The sequence below is a fragment of the Bos taurus genome, chromosome 25 (assembly GCF_002263795.3).
Source record: "Bos taurus isolate L1 Dominette 01449 registration number 42190680 breed Hereford chromosome 25, ARS-UCD2.0, whole genome shotgun sequence".
Classification (NCBI taxonomy): Eukaryota; Metazoa; Chordata; class Mammalia; order Artiodactyla; family Bovidae; genus Bos; species Bos taurus.
Window position 1 is genome coordinate 10,663,175 of NC_037352.1, and position 20,239 is coordinate 10,683,413.

General features: G+C 45.7%; 2 protein-coding genes across 5 annotated transcripts in view; both read left to right on the plus strand.

Annotated features, from left to right (window-relative positions):
* Positions 1–16,251, plus strand: part of TNFRSF17 (TNF receptor superfamily member 17) — a 131,714-nt gene extending 115,463 nt beyond the window's left edge. For both annotated transcript variants that reach the window (XM_059881681.1, XM_059881682.1), the window contains 3 exons: positions 11,998–12,121; positions 12,723–12,854; positions 14,683–16,251. In XM_059881681.1, coding sequence (XP_059737664.1) covers positions 12,004–12,121; positions 12,723–12,854; positions 14,683–14,969 — 537 coding nt within the window. In that variant the 5' untranslated portion in view covers positions 11,998–12,003 and the 3' untranslated portion in view covers positions 14,970–16,251. The remainder of the gene's footprint in view (positions 1–11,997; positions 12,122–12,722; positions 12,855–14,682) is intronic.
* A 2,750-nt stretch (positions 16,252–19,001) lies between these two features.
* SNX29 (sorting nexin 29) overlaps positions 19,002–20,239 on the plus strand; it is a 597,448-nt gene continuing 596,210 nt past the window's right edge. For 2 of the 3 annotated variants that reach the window (XM_024984883.2, XM_059881310.1), the window contains exon 1: positions 19,002–19,079. Coding sequence is in view for 1 of the 3 variants with exons in the window: in NM_001076862.1 (NP_001070330.1) it covers positions 19,073–19,079 (7 nt within the window). In the remaining 2 variants the exon portion in view is untranslated. 3 annotated transcript variants of the gene reach the window in all.

Consider the following 20,239-nt stretch of genomic DNA (forward strand, 5'->3'; position numbering starts at 1 on the left):
AATCCCCTGGACAGAGGAGCCTGGTGGGCTATATAGTGCATGGGGCAAAAGACTGGACACGACTTAGCGACAGCACAACCACAACACTAGCAGAAGCTTGTCTGGAGATATTTAGTGTTCATGAAGAAGTTTTCAGTGGTAGTGAAGAGGCAGTGCAGTCCAATGGATAATACTGTGGCTTTGGACGCTGTATCAGTCAGGGTAGACGAGGCCATGCTGCAGTAACGAACATCACCTAGGTCTCATTCACGCCACATGTCTCAGGATGCATGCATTGCTATCACAAAATATCATAGGCTGGGTGGATTAAACAATAGACATTTATTTCTATTGTTTAGAAATAAATTCTAAGTCTGGGCAGTCCCAGATTTGTGGTGTCTGGTGAGAGCTCCCTTCCCGGCTCACAGCCGGCTGCCTTCTCCCTGTGGTCTCCTGTGGCACTTGAGCTCTCAAGTTCTCTGGTGGAACTCTGCTCAACGTCATGTGGCAGTCTGGATGGGAGGGGAGTTTGGGGGAGAATGGATACGTGTACACGTTTGGCTGGGTTGCTCGGCTGTGCACCTGAACCTATCACAGCATTTTTCTCTTTAAATGTATTCCTGGCTGCCCTGAGTCTTTGCTCTGCACGCAGGCTTCTGTCTAGCTGTGGCCAGCAGAGGCTACTCCAGTTGTGGTGTGCGGGCTCCTCGTGGTGGCTTCTGTTGTTGCAGAGCACAGGCTCTAGGGCATGCGCACTTCAGTAGTTGTGGCTTCCATGGGCTTAATTGTCCCATGGTATGTGGAATCTTTCTGGACCAGGGATTGAACCCGCGACCCCTACATTGGCAGGCAGATTTTTAACCACTGGACCACCAGGGAAGGCCTATCACAATATTGTTCGTTGCTATATTCCAAAATAAAATAAAAAGTTTAAAACTTTTTTTTTAAAAAAAGAAGAAAGTTTCCCTGGTGTCTCTTCTTGTAAGGGCACTAATCTCATCATAATGGCCACCCCCCTCATGACCTCATCTAAGCTTCATCACCTCCCAAAGGCCTCACCTCCAGAAACCATCACATTGGGAATTAGGGCTTCAGCAGATGAATCTGGGGTACAAACATTCAGCCCATCACAGTTTCCTTCCTGGGTCCTCTGGGGCTGTGCTTCTGTCATCCTCCCATTGGAATCCAGGCTCATGAAGCTGTCAACATCTGGGGCATTGCTATTCAACGTGGCAGAGGAAAAGAGAACATGGTTGAATTAAGCCCTGGCCCCTGTCTTCGAGTGACATGTGTCTCTTCTGCCCACATTCAAAAACAAGTTATTCATCTATGTGTGACTTCAAAGTGGGGCATAGAAAGTACAGTCCTGGCTTTTGCTTAGGCGAGAACTGTATTACTGGGCACAGCTCCAGCGATCGCCAGAGTCACACAGTCTAGACATTGCCATGAGGATATTTTCTAGGTGGACTAACATTCAAATCAGTGGACTTTCAATAAAGCAGATTACCCTCCATAATGGGCATGAGCCTCATCTAATCAGTTGAAGGCCTTAAGAGCAAAGACTTCAGTCTGCTCTTCCCCCAACAAATTTGGCCTCAAGCCTGCAACTTGGAAACCCTAGAATTTCCAGACTGCCTGGTTTGCTTTCTGGATTTTGGACTCAATACTGTAACATCAACTCTTCCCTGTATTTTTAGCCTGTTAGGCTGCCCTTTGATTTTGGACTTGCAGCCCCCACAACTGCATGAGACAGTTCCTTAAAATACCTGTCTGTCTGTCTATCTCTGTTTGATATTTATGTATTAATTGGCTATGCTGGGTCTTCGTTGCTGCAAGAGGGCTTTCTCTAGTTGAGGAGAGTGGCTGCCACTCTCTAATTGTGATGCGTGGGCTTCTCTTGCTGCAGAGCACAGGCTCTAGGGCACTCGAGCTTCCCTAGTTGTGGCTCATGGACTCAATAGTTGCAGCTCTCAGGCATTAGAACACAGACTCAGTAGTTGTGCTGCACGGGCATAGCTGCCTTGAAGCATCTTCCTGATCCAGGGGTCAAACTCATGTCCCCTGCACTGACAGATTCTTACCCACTGGACCACAGGGAAGCCCTGTCTATATCCTTTTGGGTCTGTCTTTCTGGAATAACTTGGCTAATATATAGTTATACCCCGATTATACAATTAACCCCTCAACCTGTCAACGTCCAGTCCAGAGCTAAACCTTGTTTCTTGAACCTGCTTCCAGATCACCTAATACAAATGCAAATCCTGTAATGAGAACTGTCTAACCTTCTCTAATAAAAAGGATGCACTAAATAATAATTATCAAAATAAAGTGTCATAATAAATACCATGTACATCTACTAAAGTAAAGGACATTAAAAGTATCTAGCCTGAGTGAACTCCGGGAGTTGGTGATGGATAGGGAGGCCTGGCGTGCTGTGATTCATGGGGTCGCAAAGAGTTGGACACGACTGAGTGACTGAGCTGAACTGAACTGAGCCTTTGACAGTATTGCAACAATATTTGAATTTCTAGAAGCTGTTTTTCTACTTTGAGAAAAAGTAAGGGTTTTGGACTGAACTTGTGGATTTCCTGTGGGCTATTATGCTAGCTCTGTGCTAGCAGAGTCATCAGTCATCCTATAAAACGGGAATTCTTGGGACTTTCCTTGTGGTCCTGTGGCTAGGACTCTGTGCTCCCAATGCAGCAAGCCTGGGTTTGATCCCTGGTCAGGGAATTAGCTTCCACATGCTGCAACTAAAGATCCCACATGCTGTAACTAAAGATCCCACATGCTGTAAGGAAAATTGAAGATCCCATGTGCTGTAGCTAAGACCGGGAACAGCCAAATAAATAAATAAATATTAAAAAAGAAAAAAAGAACTCTTGCTTTTGCTTGCTACTTATTACTTTAGTACTAACCCCTTGCCTTAACCTATCTCTCAAACTCAAGTAAGTACATTCTGTCCTCCACCCTTGCAGTGCCTCTTTGCTTCATCTGCCTTTGAAATTCTAGCATTTATTATAATTAATTGATTTATTTGAAATTTCAGCAATTCATGAATGATATTGTTTTCCTGGCTTTAGTTTTGGGGAATCCCATTGGATAGCAAGGAGATCAAACCAGTCGATCCTAAAAGAAATCAACCCTGAATATTCATTGGAAGGACTGATGCTGAAGCTGAAGCTGAAATACTTTGGCCACCTGATGCAAAGAGCTGACTCATTGGAAAAGGCCCTGATGCTAGGAAAAATTGAGGGCAAGAGGAGAAGGGGGCAACTGAGGATGAGATGGTTGGATGGCATCACTGACTCAGCGGACATGAGTTTGAGCCAACTCTGGGAGATAGTGAGAGACAGGGAAGCCTGGTGTGCTGCAGTCCATGGGGCCGCAAAGAGTTGGACACAACTTAGCGACTGAACAACAGCAACATTTATATGGGGTCTCCTCCTGGTTATACTGCTCTAGCCAGCCTTGGGACGTACAACCTTCCCAGAAGTTGATTAGCTCTGGGCTTCTAAAAAGAAAAAAATAATAACAAAATCACTAAAATTTGCTGAGCACTTACTCTGGGCTTGAAACTGTGCTCATAAATTTTTTGCACATAGACGTAAGTGTTCTAGAAATCATCTTACTTAATCTTTGCAACAGTTCCACGAAGTTGATATATTATCAAGGACATTTCTATAGATAAGGAATTTGAGGCTCAGAGAGGTTACATTGTGGTGGGGCTGGGCTTCAGATTTTTCTGGCTCCAAAGCTTGTGCCTTAATCATAATGTGCCACTGTGCAGGCAGGATTCTGGACAGTTCTGAGAGAATCTCTCTTTCTTTTAAACATTTATTCATTTGGCTGTGTCAGGTCGTAGTTGCAGCATAGTCTTTCACTGCAGCGTGTGAGCTCCAGAACACTCAGACCCTGCCCCATGTGGAATCTGAATTCCCTGACCAAGGATCCAACCTGCATCTCCCACACTGGAAGGCGGATTCTTAACCACTGGACCACCAGGGAAGTCCCTGGGTGGATATTTCAACAGCAAGAATAAAGAGGTATATCAGTCAGGGATGGTCATGGGAGCTGAGCCACCGTGAGTAGAGCATCTGGGACGTATTGTAGAAATCAGAACTTCCATAGTTGTGGAGGGAGCTGGGGAGCTGAGGACCAGAGGAATCACTGACCGGCTGATCTGAGGAGTCAGGAACGTCCAGTTGCTAACATGGCGCTGTGAGAGGGAGCTTGTGAGATTTGTTTAGGTTGCCTCTGTGCGGCCCCGCCTCTGTGAATCAACAGGTAAGCTAATGGCAAAATGGCGGGGCTAGGGCCACTGTTGGTCAGCAGGGCATCAGGTGGGAAGAAGAGCTAAATGCAAAGCAAAGGAGAATGAAGATGTGCCTGAACCCATGAGGCGTCTTACCATCCATCACTGCATGTGACAATGATATCCTTTGGAGAATAGGAAGCTGCCACTTCCTACGCTCTTTCCCAGTCTCATGCATGCTCCTCTGTGGGTCAACTCTGCCCTGGAACCGTGTGGGGGTGCTGGGAGACACAGCTCCCAGAGAAACCTGGGGGACATAGGACGACAGAGCACAGAGGTTACTCAAGGTGGTCAACAGAAGGCAAGGACTGGGTGTGCAGTCAAGGTGTGGCTGGAAGGGGAACCCCTACCAGGGCCTGAGAGCAGGCTCTTGTCTAACACTCAGAAATGAATTGGCCAAGGAGACACATGTGCTGAAAAAGCAAGAGACTTCATTGGGAAGGGGCTCCCTGGGTGGAGAGCAGGAGGGTCAGGGAACCCAGGAGAACTCCTGGGCCACGTGGCTTGCAGTCTGCAGTATGGTGATGGGATTAGTTTCTGGGTTGTCTTTGGCCAATCACTCTGACTCAGGGTCTTTCCTGGTGGCGTATGCCTTGCTCAGCCAAGATAGGTTGCAACAGAAAGGATTCTTAGAGGGGGTAAGACACATGGCGTCTCCTTTTGTGCTTTCTCGAACTCATCCGGTTGGTGGTGGCTTATTAGTTCCATGTTCCTTACCAGGACCTCCTGTCGTAAAATAACTCACGGAAATGGATACTATGGTGCCTGGTCAGAGTGGGCAGTTTCCGTCCGTGTGTTTCCCTTAACGAAAGGCCTTGGTTTTTGTTTTTTAAAATATGTATTATTTATTTATTTTGGCTGTGCCAGGTCTTAGTTGCAGCATTCAGGGTCTTTTAGTTGCAGCATGTGGGGTCTAGTTGTCTGACCAGGGGGGTGAACCCTGGGCCCCCTGAATTGGGTGCGTGGAGTCTTAGCCACTAGACCACCAATGAAGTCCCTTGTCCAGGGCCTTGTGATGGTGAATTTTGTGCGTCAGTTTGAAGGGCCAAGGGGTGCCCAGATACTTGGTCAAACGTTATTCTGGGTGGGTCTGCGTGGGTGTTTTTGGATTTATTAACATCCAAGTGGGGCTTCCCTGGTGCCTCAGATGATAAAGAATCTGCTTGTAATGCTGGAGACTCGGGTTCGATCCCTGGGTCAGGAAGATCCCCTGGAGAAGGGAACGGCTACCCACTCCAGTATTCTTGCCTGAGAAACCCCATGGACAGAGGAGCCTGGCGGGCTACAGTCCATGGGGTTGCAAAGAGTCGGACATGACTGAAGCAACTTAGCACGGCACAGCATCTGAATGAGTATACTGAGTTAAGCAGATTGCCCTCGTCCAAAGAGTTGAAGGTCTGCCTGCCTGCTGAGCTGGGACCCCAGTCTTTTCCTGCCTTTGGACTCAAGCTGAAACATCAGCTCTTTTTGGGTCTGGAGCCTGCTGGTTCTTGAGCTGGAACTTTAAACTCAGACTGAAACGACACCATCACTGTTGATTTTCCTGGGTCCCCAGCTTGCCAACTGCACATCTTAGGACTTTTCAGCCTCCTTTGTGAACCACTTTCTTATAGTAAATCTCTTTCTCTCTATATATACATCCTGGTCGTTCTGTTTCCCTGGGGAACCCTGACAAACATAAGTCTAGAGAAATCTACTAAAATCCTTGGAAAAACTTGTGTACTGTTGGTTTGGAGTTAAGAGCTAAAGGTCAGCGTGTTCTGCTGTTAAAACTTGCTAGTCGTTTAGTAATTTGGGAAAAGAATCTTTTAATTGAGTGGATTTTCCTTGTAGTTGGGAGCTGTTATACTAGTCAGTTATACTTAACATAACACGCTAATGGCTTTAGAGTTTGAGGCAGCGTCTTTTCGCTTCTTTAGAGCGTTGAGTGACTGCTGAAGCTTGATATCGACTCGGATTGGTTTTCCTCCCTGTTTTCTCTGTGTAAAGTGAGGTCAGACCCAGCACTCTTTTGGTGATGTTATTACATCTACAAACTTTTTCAGGAAACTTAAAAAAAAAAAATCCTTATTGTTAAAACATACTATTTACTTCTGTTTTATTGTTTTGCTAAACCCCCAAATCACAGTCTTTGCGGACTAGAGAGAATTGTAGAGATAATCGGGCCTGACTTTTCCCAAATCATATTCACAAAACATTTATTCCTAAATTTTCATAGGTGATCCTTCAAAAAAGAGATTCAGTGACCACGTAGGTTTGAAAAGGCAGCATACACGCCCTCCCCCTTTTGAAGAATCCAGCACTTTAATAAAGTTTGAGATACATCTTTAAAAAAATATGTATTTGTTTGGCTGTGCCGGGTCTCAGTTGCAGCACACTGCATCTTCAGTTGTTGTTGCAACATGTGGGATCTTGTTCCCTGACCAGGGATCAAACCTGGGCCCCCTGCATTAGGATACTTCTTAAACTTTGAAATGGATGTATCAAGTAGGCAGTTAGTAGATGGGTCTGGATCTCAGGGTCAGGGCTGGAGTTGAATATACAGATTTGGAAGGTAAAATATTGAATATCATGGGAACAGAAGAGACGAGTAAGGAGGGTTTAGAAAGCGTGAGTGTGTGAGGGCTGGAAGTGGTGCAGCTCCCTTGTGACCATGAGGGAAAGATCTAGGAATGGAGCCAAGACTCAGAAGATGGCATTGATGAGGCAACTGACAGAGAGACACTTCAGCTACTATACTTTTCAGCTATAATACTAGTAAATTCTTTTTGAACTTAAGTTTTTATATCATTTCTATGGGAAGAGTCCTGACTAACATAACATCTCCCAATCCCTTATCTCTGTCTACGTTTCCCCATCGCCTTTGCTGTCATGGAGGAGAATCAGCTGACCCAAAGATGCCAGAATTCACGTGTTCTGCTGTGAAAACTTGCTAGTTGTTTAGTAATTTGGGAAAAGGATCTTTTAATTGAGTGGAATTTTCCTTGCAATTGGGAGATGTTATACTAGTCCCCCTTATCCTGAGGAGCAAAGGGGAAGGCACAGCTTACCTCAGTCAGTGTCTGTTCTGGACATTTCAAGCAAGAGTGGAGGAATCAGTTAAGAATGGGTGACTATGGTTAAGGATTTTATGTTTGGATTATTAGCAATCAATGCAAACTGACTCTGGCTAACATAAGCCAAAAGGGAGCTTTATTGGAAGGATCATGGGTTTCCCCCACAAAGTCAGAGCAAGCTGAACAGCAAACCTGGGGAAGGGGAGCTGCCCTGGGGAGCCTCAGCAGGCTGGCATTACCCTCCTCTCTGGGCTGCCCATCCACTGATGGGATACAGCTGCAAGTTCTGCTCTCTCTGGTTCAAGCTTGAAATGACTTGGAGAAAGATGCTTTTGGGGAGATAGTGTGCTGTAAGATGAAGATCCCCAGCCTGGTTCCCAGGAGTCCACCCAGCGCATCTGAGATGCTTGGCAACTGGTCAGGAGGTGATTGCCATGACCTATCTGAGGATGGAGCCATTCTTGGGCTTCTCCAGGATGTTTGAGGCCTACAAGGGATTAAGAACAACCTCTTCAGGGACTTCCCTGGCAGTCCAGGGGCAAAGACTCTGTGCTCCCAATGCAGGGGACACAGGTTCAATCCCTGGTCAGGGAACTAGATCCCACATGAGGCAACTAAGAGTGTGTGGCGCAACTGAAAAAGATCCTGTGTGCTGCAACTAAGACTTGGTGCAGCCGAATAAATAAATTATTGTTGTTGTTCAACTGCCAGGTCGTGCCAGACTCTTTGTGAGCCCCTGGACTGCAGCACGCCAGCTTCCTTCCCTGTCCTTCACTGTCTCCCAGAGTTGGCTCAAATTCATGTCCATTGAATCAGTGATAAATAAATACTTAAAAAGAGAAAAAGAACAACCCCTGGAGGCCTTCATCGCTTGTAAGTCCCAGTGAGGGTGCTTTGGCCCTCACACTGTCTCAGACTCTGCCCATCCTGGTCCGACATCTTTAATCTTTATTCTTTCCTCTTTAGACTATGATCTTCATCTTTGGGTAACTTTCCTTTTACTCTACTCTTTTCCCTCCTCCAAGCTCCTCAGCTACTATAGGCAGAATTAGTGAGAAGACAGCTCGTTGTGTGTGGGCTCTCACCAGACACCAAATCTGCTGACACCTTTATCTTGGAGTGCCTGGCCTTCAAAGTTGGGAGAAATATAGTTTTGTTGTTCATAAGCCATCCAGTCTATGGTATTTTTTATAGTAGCCTGAATGGACTAATAGAGCACCCTTTAAAAAATGATTCTATTGAAAAAATAATCATTACTATTAAAAATAATTATTCACACAGTACCAAAATTTTTCAATGAAAAGTAAATTTGTTTTTCCACCCTGGACTTTTTGTGTCTTGCCGGAGGCAATGATTACTGTCTCCTGAGCATCTTTGCGGATGTAGTGTATGTTTATATCTCTATATAGACCCTACATGGAGAAGGCAATGGCACCCCACTCCAGTACTCTTGCCTAGAAAATCCCATGGATGGAGGAGCCTGGTAGGCTGCAGTCCATGGGGTCGCGAAGAATCAGACACGATTGAGCGACTTCACTTTCACTTTTCCCTTTCATGCATTGGAGAAGGAAATGGCAACCCACTCCAGTGTTCTTGCCTGGAGAATCCCAGGGATGGGGGAGCCTGGTGGGCTGCTGTCTATGGGGTCGCACAGGGTCAGACACGACTGAAGTGACTTAGCAGCAGCAGACCCTACATATTTTATTTTTTTGTTTGTCTTTTTAAATTTTACTTTTAAAAATATTTTAAAAATATTACATATTTTATTTGTAAACACAACAAAGAAGATTTGAAAACACACTCTTCAGTACTTTGCATTTTCCACTTAGTGATGTACTGTTCACATCAGAGGGCATTGGTTTCATTCTTTGCATAGTATTGAATTCTTTGCATGGTTGCATAGTATTCTACTGTGAGGTTCCTCATGACGGACAGGCTCGTGTGACTACAAATGATGCTGCAGTGAACATCTTTCTGCATAGTACTTCAGGCACCTGAGCCAGTACATCTGTCAGAAACAGCAGTGCTTTCCACCAGACTTCCCCAGCATGGCCTAGTTTAGCCACTTCCTCTTTCTCTCTGCTCCTTAAGTACCCTCAATATACTGACTGATCGACTCAAAGGCCACCAGTGACCCCTTCCCTACTGTATCAACTCTGACTTTTCCACAGAATTTGATCCCATTTCCTATCCTTCTCTGAAACTCTCCTTGCTCAGCTGATAGGAGAGATAACCTTTGTCCTGGCCTATCTCTAATCATGCTTTTCCTGTGTCCTTTCCTGTCTCCCAGGGTCACTGTTTGGCAGGAGTCTGAAGGCGTAGGACCTGCTGGGCCAGCCCTTTCAGCTCTTGGTTGTCCCACCCAGGCTATCACACCCGTTGACCTCACCTCTGGAGGAATGTGAGATTTGATCAATCTAAGTTCAAACTTTCCTCTAGGCTCAAGCCCTTCATTAAAAAAAAAAAAAAAAAAAAGTGTGTTCTTTTTAATTCTTGCATTTTATTTTATCATTGTTTTCATATCAAAAAGTGTAAAGAATAACCAAAATAAAACAAAAGAATAACACAGAAACTGTCAATTTGTCTACCATTCAGCTTAATAAAATGTGACCAATATAGGTGAAGCCTCTTTTGCCCCCTTTCTGCCCTCTAGAGATAGGCACTGCCCTTAATCTGAGATTTTTCGGGTCCTAGCAGTTTACTTGAGTCCTGTATTTCTGACTGAGTTTTTGGGACATTTCCATATGGGTATCTCTCAGTATGGTTAAATGCAAACACATGCAATTCCATTTATGTAAAAGGAAGAATGTGCTACATGAATCAATCAATCAATCTGGCCACCTACAGAAATCCTTCCAGAAAGATCTATATCACGAATTGGCTAAACAGAACACATTGGCAATAGCATGGGGGACTCGACTCTGTCATAACCCATATGGGAAAAGAGTATGAAAAAGAATAGGTATGAGAATATGTATAACTGAATCACTTTGTATAATACAACATCATAAATCAACTATACTCCAATAGAAAGTGAAAACAGACAAAGAACACACTGGTGGGCCTGTTTGCAAATTCTGCTTTATACACCCCAATATTAACGGTGACTGTTTCTGTATGCTATGACTATGGGTAATTTTGCTATATGCCCAACTGTTTTTTCAAAGTTTTCAACAGTGGAACATAGACATTGGATAGACGTTCAACAGTGGAATATAGGCATAACATAGACATATGTTATAATATTATGTTAGTTTATTGTTGTAGTTCAGTCACTAAGTCATGTCCGACTCCCAGAGTTTGCTCAAATTTATCTCCATTGAGTCAGTGATACTATCCAACCATCTCATCTTTTGCCACCCCTTTCTTCTCCTGCCCTCAGTCTTTCCCAGCATCAGGGTCTTTTCCAATGAGTTGACTCTTCACATCAGATGGCCAAAGTACTGGAGCTTCGGCTTCAGCATCAGTCCTTCCAATGAATATTCAGTGTTGATTTCTTTCAGGATTGACTGGTTTGATTTCCATGCTGTCCAAGGAACTCTCGAGAGTCTTCTCCGGCACCACAGTTCAAAAGCATTATATTAATAGTCATATATTATTATTATGTCCCAAATATGTCTTCCTCTAGCCCTCTTTTACCTACCTCTTTTTTTTTTTAACCTATTTTACCCTAGAAGTAAAAATAGAAGTTGCCTCTTTTACCCTAGAAGTCTCTATTTGTCGGAATTCTGGGATTCTTCCTAGGTTTAAAACTTGGTAGTCGTGCTTCATACTCCTTTTTTCTTAAAAAAAAAAAAATTGTTCATTTGGCTTCATCAAATTGTTCCTTTGGCTTCACGGTCTTAGTTTCAGCAGAATCTTTAGTTGCAGCAAGTGAATGCTCGGTTGCAGCAGGTGGGATCTAGTTCCCTGAACAGAGATCGAACCCGGGCCCCCGGCATTGGGCACATGGAGTCTTAATCACGAGATCACCAGGGAAGTCTCCCCCTCTCACATTCTCTCTTCCCACTATACTTTGTGGTTATTTGAGTGCATTTCTATCTCCTCTAAGAAATGGCAACCCACTCCAGTATTCTTGCCTGAAAAATCCTATGGACAGAGGAGCCTGGTGGGCTCCAGTCCAAAGGATCGCAAAGAGTTTGACACTGAGTGACTAAACACGCATGCACACTGTCTCCTCTGTTAGATTTTAAGTTCTTCAGTGGCTCAGACCTTGTCTTATCTCTCTCCTTGGGGCCCATCACACAGCACAGCTCAGAGAACAGATGCTCCAGAAATGGTTACTGAACCTTCTGCTTGGTGCCTCAGGCTTGTTGACAATGCCACAATTGTCACCTGCCTGGGAAATTTCCTCTATAAATAAGCAGTTTCTGTTTCAAGTATGGTTTGCTCTTGCTGCATATACCCCCTCTCTTACTTAACTCAAGCCTCAAACTTAGAAACTGGAATTAGTGTTGGTATTCAAATCCTTAGCCACAGTACAAAGAGTCAGCCCCCTTAAGAACCAAATCTTCAATGTGAAGTTCTGTTTTTTCCCTCGACATTCTGGCTGTTGTCACTACATTTGCTGGGGAATTCTCAACAAGAGTTTACTTGTCCTTCCATGCTGTTCTTTCTGCGGTTTCCTTGTTTCTTTTTGTGATCCAGTTCCAGATGGCTCAGCGGTGCTCCCCAAATGAATATTTTGACAGATTGCTGAATTCTTGCATATCGTGTCAACTTCGATGCCCTAATACCCCTCCTGTAATATGTCAGCATTATTGTAACACAAGTAAGTAATCCTGTTTGAATGATTACTCACTGGTGTGAAGTATTTGCTGTGTGTGTGTGTGTGTGTGTCTGTGTGTGTGTGTGTGTCTGTGTGTGTGTGTCCTTGCTGTGTCCAACCCTTTGTGACACTATGGACTGTAACCCACCAGGCTCCTCTATCCATGGGGATTCTCCAGGCAAGAATACTGGAGTGGGTTGCCATGCCTTCCTCCATGGGAATCTCCCCAGCCCAGGTCTCCCACGTTGCAGGTGGATTCTTTACCGTCTGAGCCCCCAGGGAAGCCCAAGATTACTGGAGTTGACTATTTATTCAAAGAAGAAACATTATGGGGAAGGTGGTGAGATTTTCTGAATCAAAAAGAGAAAGAAAATAAGGCAATCATTTAAATGCCAACAGGAATGGATACTTTTTCAGAACTCAACTCTATTTTATTCTGCAATCTTCGCAACATAGATTTTTATCATCTCTCCTAATTAAGTATTAACTTAGAATTTAAAAGTCAAAGCTGAGGAATTAGGGGAACTGGATGGCAAATAACCTTTACCTGATGTGAATATTATGTTATCAAGTTCATTCTCTCTCTGACGTTCTTTTGATTCAGTGAAAGGAACAAATACATTTCTCTGGACCTGTTTGGGCCTAAGCTTGATAGTTTCCTTGACAGTTTTCGTATTGATGTTCTTGCTAAGGAAGATGAGCTCCGAACCATTAAAGGACAAACTTAAAAACACAGGTTGGTTTGATGGTTGATCTTTGAAATCTCTTTCCAAGAGGTGGCTATTGTGAATTTCAATTCCTTTTCTTCTTTCATGTTGTGTATCTCATCCGGTAAGTGCCCTTTTGAGTATGTTACATGACAATTGGGTTAAATGAACTTGGGAGAAGGGAGCTTCCTTTCCGATGTTTACACCTTCTTTGTTGATATCGTACCATATCAGCCTTCCTCAACATTCTTCCTCTGGTATTTACTCTTTTGAAGTACTGAGGCCTCTTTGGGAAACATCCATCTCTTTGACCAAAGTCAGCACGTTGATTAAACATCACACTATCAGAAATAGCCAGCCAGGTCTGGTACTATATGAAAAAAATGTATTTGACAAGATTGGTGGCCGTATTTTTATACAAATACAAGTGTTGTTTGCTCAGATGAACAGTCTACTGCTGAAAAAAAGCTAGAAATGAATACCAATTGCTCCTGGATTATTTAAGCAATCATCTCAAAGGTCTTTATTAAGCAGTAGGGAATCAGTCCCAGGGAAGTGAATGTTCTGCTGAAGAGTTTCTTAAAAGAAAAATCTTTCAGCACCTTTGCCCATGATCTAATTTCTAGACTGCTTTCAGTCATTGCTCTGTTTCTTTATGTGTGTATTTTCCGTGCATAGTCTATAAGGCAACATTTCATCTGCTTTCTAGTGCAGAAAGGAGAGGAAGATGACTGTTCCATATCATTTACTCATTTCTCTTTTTTTGCCTGGGGCCTGAGAGACAGGTGGGGAGTGACTTTAAGTGTGACATTTTGGAAGATGGAGGTATACCATGTAATGTTGGGAAAGTATTAAAACATGCCTGCACAGGCGTGTAATGGGGACACAACAGAGACTCCTTTATGGGATTATGAAAGATTCATTAAAAAAAAAAAAAAGTAATCTGCCCAATGCTTTGTAAGAGAAACATCTTTACTTTGAATTGTAAAGTGTCACCCAAGACTCATTCTGGTATGCTGTAACACACGCTGATCTGTCATTTCACAATTGTAAAAAGGGTCGGTATCTTAATGCATCCAAGGGCCAAGTGGATCAGAAATGAATGTAGTGGGTCACTGGAGGTTCGGTGATAGGGGAGCGCGTGCCCAGCTTGAAGGAGACAAAGGCTCTTGACTCCCAAGTGTTTTCTTGTAGGAATGTCAGTTCCCACTGGCCACATTTTGTTGTCTTTAAAAAAAAATAAACTAAAAGAGGGACTTCCAGGGTGGTCCTCTGGTTAAGACTCTGCACTTCCACTGCAGGGGGTACGACTTTGATCCCTGGTGGGGGAAATTCTGCGACCCTTTGGACTTTGTGACCCTATGGACTGTAGCCCACCAGGCTCCTCTGTTGGTGGGATTCTCCAGGCAAGAATACTGGAGTGGGTTGCCATTTCCTCCTCCAGTGGATCTTCCTGACCCAGGGATTGAAACTGTGTCTCTGTGTCTCCTGCAGTGCAGGCGGATTATTTACCGCTAAACCACCTGGGAAGCACCCCCAAGCCATGAGGTGTGGCCACAAAAAAGAGAGACCAGTTGTCTAGATTTGTATGTAAAATCTCTTGATTTTCAAACATGGGCCAACATAATAAAACAGATAAGCAAACACTTTAAAAATACTGTGTGCCCTAAAGTGAGCATGTCTTTGAACCCAACATGGCCCATGGTCTTTCAGCTCATGACCTGGGGTGTAAGGCCTGCTTTTTTGGGGAAAGACTTTTGTCTCCTGTAGCTTTGATCCCTGATGCATGTTGCTAAGTGTGGCACAACCAAGCAGCCTGAAAGGTTTAGGATAACGGTTCTGTTTTTGTGCAATCAGGAGCGGTTCTCCAGAAGAATGCTAACGCAGATCTGGATGTTAGCAATAACAGCACCATCGTGGCTGAACCTCTTCTTTCGAGAGGCCTGGGGTACACAGTAGAAGAATGTACGTGCGAAGACTGTGTCAGGAGCAAACCGAAGGTCGATTCTGACCATTTCTTCCCCCTTCCAGCCATGGAGGAAGGCGCGACCATTCTTGTCACCACGAAAACAAATGAGTACTGCAGCAGTCTGCTCGCTGCCTCCAGTGTCACGGGGATGGAGAAGTCAATTTATACCAGATAATTAACCATGTTAATGGTATAGAGTTATTTGGAAAATCTTTGTCCTAAGGGAAGGATGGTGTCTCAGATCTCTTTAAGATGATTGTACTTATCAGCGGATGATATGGCTTTCCATCCTCTAATTCTGGAAAATCTTTATGTTAGCTATGTTTTTCTACCTTATTGTTGGGAGCTTAACTCTGGAAACTTCCTTGGTTTCATGATTAAATTGACTCACTGAAAAAAACAAAAAAAGCACCGCAATGTGTAGATCCCACAGTCACATATTTCTATGGTTAGGCAGCTTCTCTCCTACACATGCGCACGTACATTTCAGGATAGACTGGATTTCTCTCTTTATTGTTAAAAGAAAGCAAGGTGATCCAATGTACTCTCTGTATATAGGAGAAGCCTGGAGTCACCACCCTGCTTCGGTGTGCAGCGCATGACTGGTTCCTGACTTTGGGAGCTTTCAGCTTCATGGAGTCATACAGGCATTATTATAATCGTATAAATGAACATGTAGCTGCAAACTGTGATAAAGGTGTACTCAGCATCATTTTTGTAGTTAACACAGGAAGTAATAATGACAGATAGCATTTATTTAGCCTTTCTAATGTGCCAGGGTTGTTCCAAGTGCTTTACCTGTACTAAGGCATTTAATGTACACAACAAATCACAAGGTAGGTGGATCATTACTATCTCCTTGTTACACATGATGACAGAAAGGGAGTCGGAGCAAGGGTCACATAGACGGTAAATGAAGAGCCAAAGTGAAACCCAGACTTCCTGATCTATCCCTTTTTCTTCTTCTCACATCAATTTAATTCCATTTCTGAGTTTCTCATCTCATTGGGTTACCCATTATTGGGAGAGGGTTGCCTTCCTTGGGTTGTGCAAAGATCCTGGGGTGTTATGGAAACAGGCAATGCCCTCTGGTGTCTGTTGACTTTGATCCTTCTTAAGATAATGCCCATTAGCACTACATCAGAGAACCTCGAGGTCTTGGGGCTTTGTGGCTTTTGTGTTGGGTTTGGGATACGGAGAAACTTGGTGAGACATTTCTACCTACCTGGGGCCCATCATGGCTCCATTCCAGGGCCTTGAGGGCCATAGATGGTACAACATAGTGGTGAAGACACTGGCTCTTTGAGTTTGAATCCTGACTCTGTTACTAGGAAGTTATAGACACTGAGTGATTGAGACAGTTAACCACTCCCTGTTTCAGTCTCCCCATCTGTAAAATGGGGATCATGACAGTATCTACTTATAACATTGTTTTGAAGATTAAATGAAAATATACACACACGTACATTTATTATTTATTTTTTTCCCATGATAAGTTTCTGGTTCATGATAAGTACTTTGTGTTAGTTCCATCGCAATCGTGGTTTTTATTAGTGCTTTGAGGTCTAGTTTCTCTGAGCGCAGGCAGACACTCTTTGTTATATGGCCTGGGAATATTCCTCCTAGCTTCTCACAGCCCTTCTTCCTTCTCTCCTTACTGCTCCATTCCCCTCAATGAGTTTAGATTTTTCCCAAAGCCCAGAAATGCTATTGACCTTAGGCTTTTGATTTTTGGTTCTCCACTACCGGGCTAAGTCTCAGGAGGAAGGAATTACCGTACTTAAAGGGAGTAGCTGGTGGTGGAGGATGTGAAGTACACGTACATGTTCAATAACATATCCCGTCTCAAGTGCCAAGAAGACAAAGTTCAGGGCCCTGTAAGAAGGTGCATCACTTCCTGACAACTCCGTGAATCAGGTATGTGGTGTCTCAGCAAAGTTACAGAGGCAGACAGACCTAACCTAGACTTTCTGGGGGAAGAGAAGGGATTCAGGCACATTGAGGCTCTACCTAGAGTAACAAATTAGCAACAACTGTAAAGCACAATTTTGAACATGGGAAAAAAACCCACCTTAACAGCCAAAGAATTTTCAAGAATTCCCCAACACAAGAATTTCTACATTCTATCGCAGTCCCTACACATGACTGTATTTTGACACAGTTGTAATCATAGCGTACAGACCATTTTGCATGCGGCTTTTTAAAATTACTGTATTATCTGTGGCCTTTCCTTGTGTTTCCATTACCTTTATAATTAGCATTTTCAAAACTGTGAAGTGGGCCATGATTTGCTTAGCTATTCTCTAACCTGGCTTTGGTGCTTTCCACTTTCTATTATAAACAGTGCTGCAGAGAGAGCATCCTTCTAAAGATCTCTCAACCTCTGCTGAATCCACAAGGTAAATTCCTAGGGGCCAGAGAAGATGTGTAGAGAAGCAAGGTAATAGCAGAAGACCACGGGGTTGTAGGTCACACGGGGCTGTAGGTCACACACAGGGGGCCCTATTTCCCCATGGGGCCTCAGTTCAGTGTTTTGTGGATCAAGTCTTGGGAGTGGATCAATCGTCCTCAGGCAACACTGGGAAAAAAAAAAAAAAAAATCGAAGAGAATACATTCCCTGCAGAATTTTGTTAAATAGCTTCTTAAATGTATGCATTTGTGTGCTGGGTTGTGGTGTAAAATGTTTGGAGGGCTACAGTCCACTGGATCGCAAAGAGTCCGACAGGACTAAGCGATTAACACTTTCACTTTCTTTTTCTTGGGACAAAGGAGTTGGGAAAATGCTTTTTCACCCTTTCTGAGCCCTCTTTCTCTTATCTGTAAAACGGGGCAGTAACAACTTTTCAAACACTACCCATCCACATTCAAGCCACTGCTACCACCCTAGCCTCAGGCACCACACTTTTTGCTGAACAACTGCAGTGCCCCTCTAACCAGCAGCCCTCTCTTCCACCCTGACCCACTCACTACAGTTCATTCTCAAACCAGGAAGAGGAATCATCTTAAAATCTCCTTAAGATTGTGTCCTCTGCTTCAGTTCAGTTCAGTTCAATCACTCAGACCTGTCTGACTCTTTGTGACCCTGTGGACTGCAGCACCCTAGGCCTCCCTGTCCATCCCCAACTCGAGAAGCCTACTCAAACTCATGTCCATTGCGTCGGTGATGCCATCCAACCATCTCATCCTCTGTCATTCCCTTCTCCTCCTGCCTTCAATCTTTCCCAGCATCAGGGTCTTTTCCAATGAGTCAGTTTTTCACATCAGGTGGCCGAAATATTGGAGTTTCAGGTTCAACATCAGTCCTTCCAATGAATATTCAGGACTGATTTCCTTTAAGATGGACTGGTTGGATCTCCTTGCAGTCCAAGTCCTCTGCTTAAACTCCTGTAATGATTTCCCACTCCCTACCTCCCTTCCCTGGTGGCTCAGACGGTAAAGAATTCGCCTGCATTGCGGGAGCGCTGGGTTTGATCCCTGGGTTGGGAAGATCTCCTGGAGAAGGGAACAGTTACCCACTCCAGTATTCTTCCGTGGATAATCCCCATGGACAGAGGAGCCTGGCGCTAAAGTCCATGGGCTCCCAAAGAGTCAGACACGACTGAGCGGCTTTCACTTTCACCTCCTTAGAGTGAGGCAGAAAAGCCCAACCCCTATGACCCACATCTTCCATCTCCTCTCTCAAAACCCTTTTCTTGCTCACCCTTTGGCTCCAGGCAACCCATCCAGGCAGGAGGTTCCTTCCGGAACACCCTTCTTGCAGATCTTCCCGGGCCGCCTTCCTCTTACCATCCAGGACTCTAAAGTCATCTGCATAGAGAGGTCCCCAGGGACTTCCCATCTCCCTTGTCCCCAAGCTTTGGCCCATTCCTCTTTTTTAATTTCCCCTTTCCGCTCCTAAGGCTCTCGTAGCCACCTTCCCGCCTGGCTCCCCCACAGGGGTGTGAACTCAGGCTGGCGGGGAGGCGTCCCAGTCGGTCTCCACCGCATCCGGGGACTAGCGAACCACGCACGAGGCGTCCCAGCCGGTGTGTTTACGACTGCCCCGGGAGTCCTGCAGCCTCTCGGCACAGCAAGCCGCGCCTCAGTCTGGCCACCTCGCGCGGGTGCCCAAGTTTACCTTCCGGGTCGGAGGGCGGGGCCGCGGCGGCTGCGCTCCACTTCCGGGGCGGGGCGGCAGGCGGGGCGGGGCGCGCCGTCTCCCGGCCTGTCTGGAGCGCGGCAGCGGCAGTGGCGGCAGTGGTGGCGGCGCGGCAAGCACCGGCCCGGGGAGCAGCACCATGAGCGGTGAGTGGCGGCCTGGCCGCTGTCACCCGCCCCGGCCGCTCCGGCTCTCGCCGCTCCAGCTACACACTCCAGCCCCCGAGTCCCTGCGTCCCGCTTGCTCGCGGACCCCGTCCCGTCGCTCCCAGTTTCCGGACCCCTGTACGCCCAGGTCCTGGCCCCTGGTCACTGCACTTTTCTGGAGTGCCGGGTCCAGGCATTCCTAGTCCCTTGACCCCTGTCCATCACTTACACAGCCTGCTGCTGGACACCTGTCCCCCGGATCCCTCAGTCCCTGCCCATCCTCCGACCCCCTTGTGCAGTTACCGGACCCCCAGTTCTCAGACCTCCTCAGTCCCTCCTAACTCCTCGACCCTCTGAGTCTCAATTGCACTCCTGGGTCCCCCTGCTCCCCAGCCACTCCCGAGGCCTCTGTCCCCAGTCACTCCAGTCTCCGCAGGGGCAAAGATGTTGCTGACCATTATGTTGCTGGTCATTCTTAGTTTGCTGACCCCTGTGCCCCGCGTTCCCCCGGCTCTCGGTTCCCAGAGGACTCTGAGTTCTCCAGCCTCTTTGTCTTCCCCGACCCTGCGGTTCCCTCCTCCCGTCTCCCCCCAGTTCTTTGCTGTCCCAGTCCCCAGTTGTTGGGTTTCTCATTTTCCCTCTCTGATCCTTGCTTCTTGCATTTTGGTTATTTTTTCATTCTTCAGCTCCTTCCATTTCTTCTCCTGCTCCTTTGAGGTCTCACTTGACCTGCCCTGCAGTGCTTCCTCTGCTGTCCAGTGTTGAGCCCATCTGGGGGTCTCTGCCCTTCCCATCCACTCCTCTCCCTTCCACTGGAGTGCTGGGTGGTTTTGGTGGGAGGCTGGGAGGGGTGTGTGTACAGCCTGTCCTCAGCATTTCTGAAGTTTAGTCCCTAGGCTTGGACGGGTGTTCTCAGCCCTTTCCACTCATGAGATCTGATGTGTTTTGGTGCTAAGTCATCCCTGGGTGTAGTATGTGGAGACGGGAGTGACTCAGGGAAGCCTCCCAGCTACCCTGACTGGGATCTGGATTTACTTAGGAGGACCCGCCTACCCTCCTTCTGCCTGTTTTCCCCTCACTGTGGAATTGCCTCTACAGAATCCTTGCAACCAGCGCTGCTGGCCCTGACCTTGGACCCAGGCTTTTCTGGAAGTTGAGGC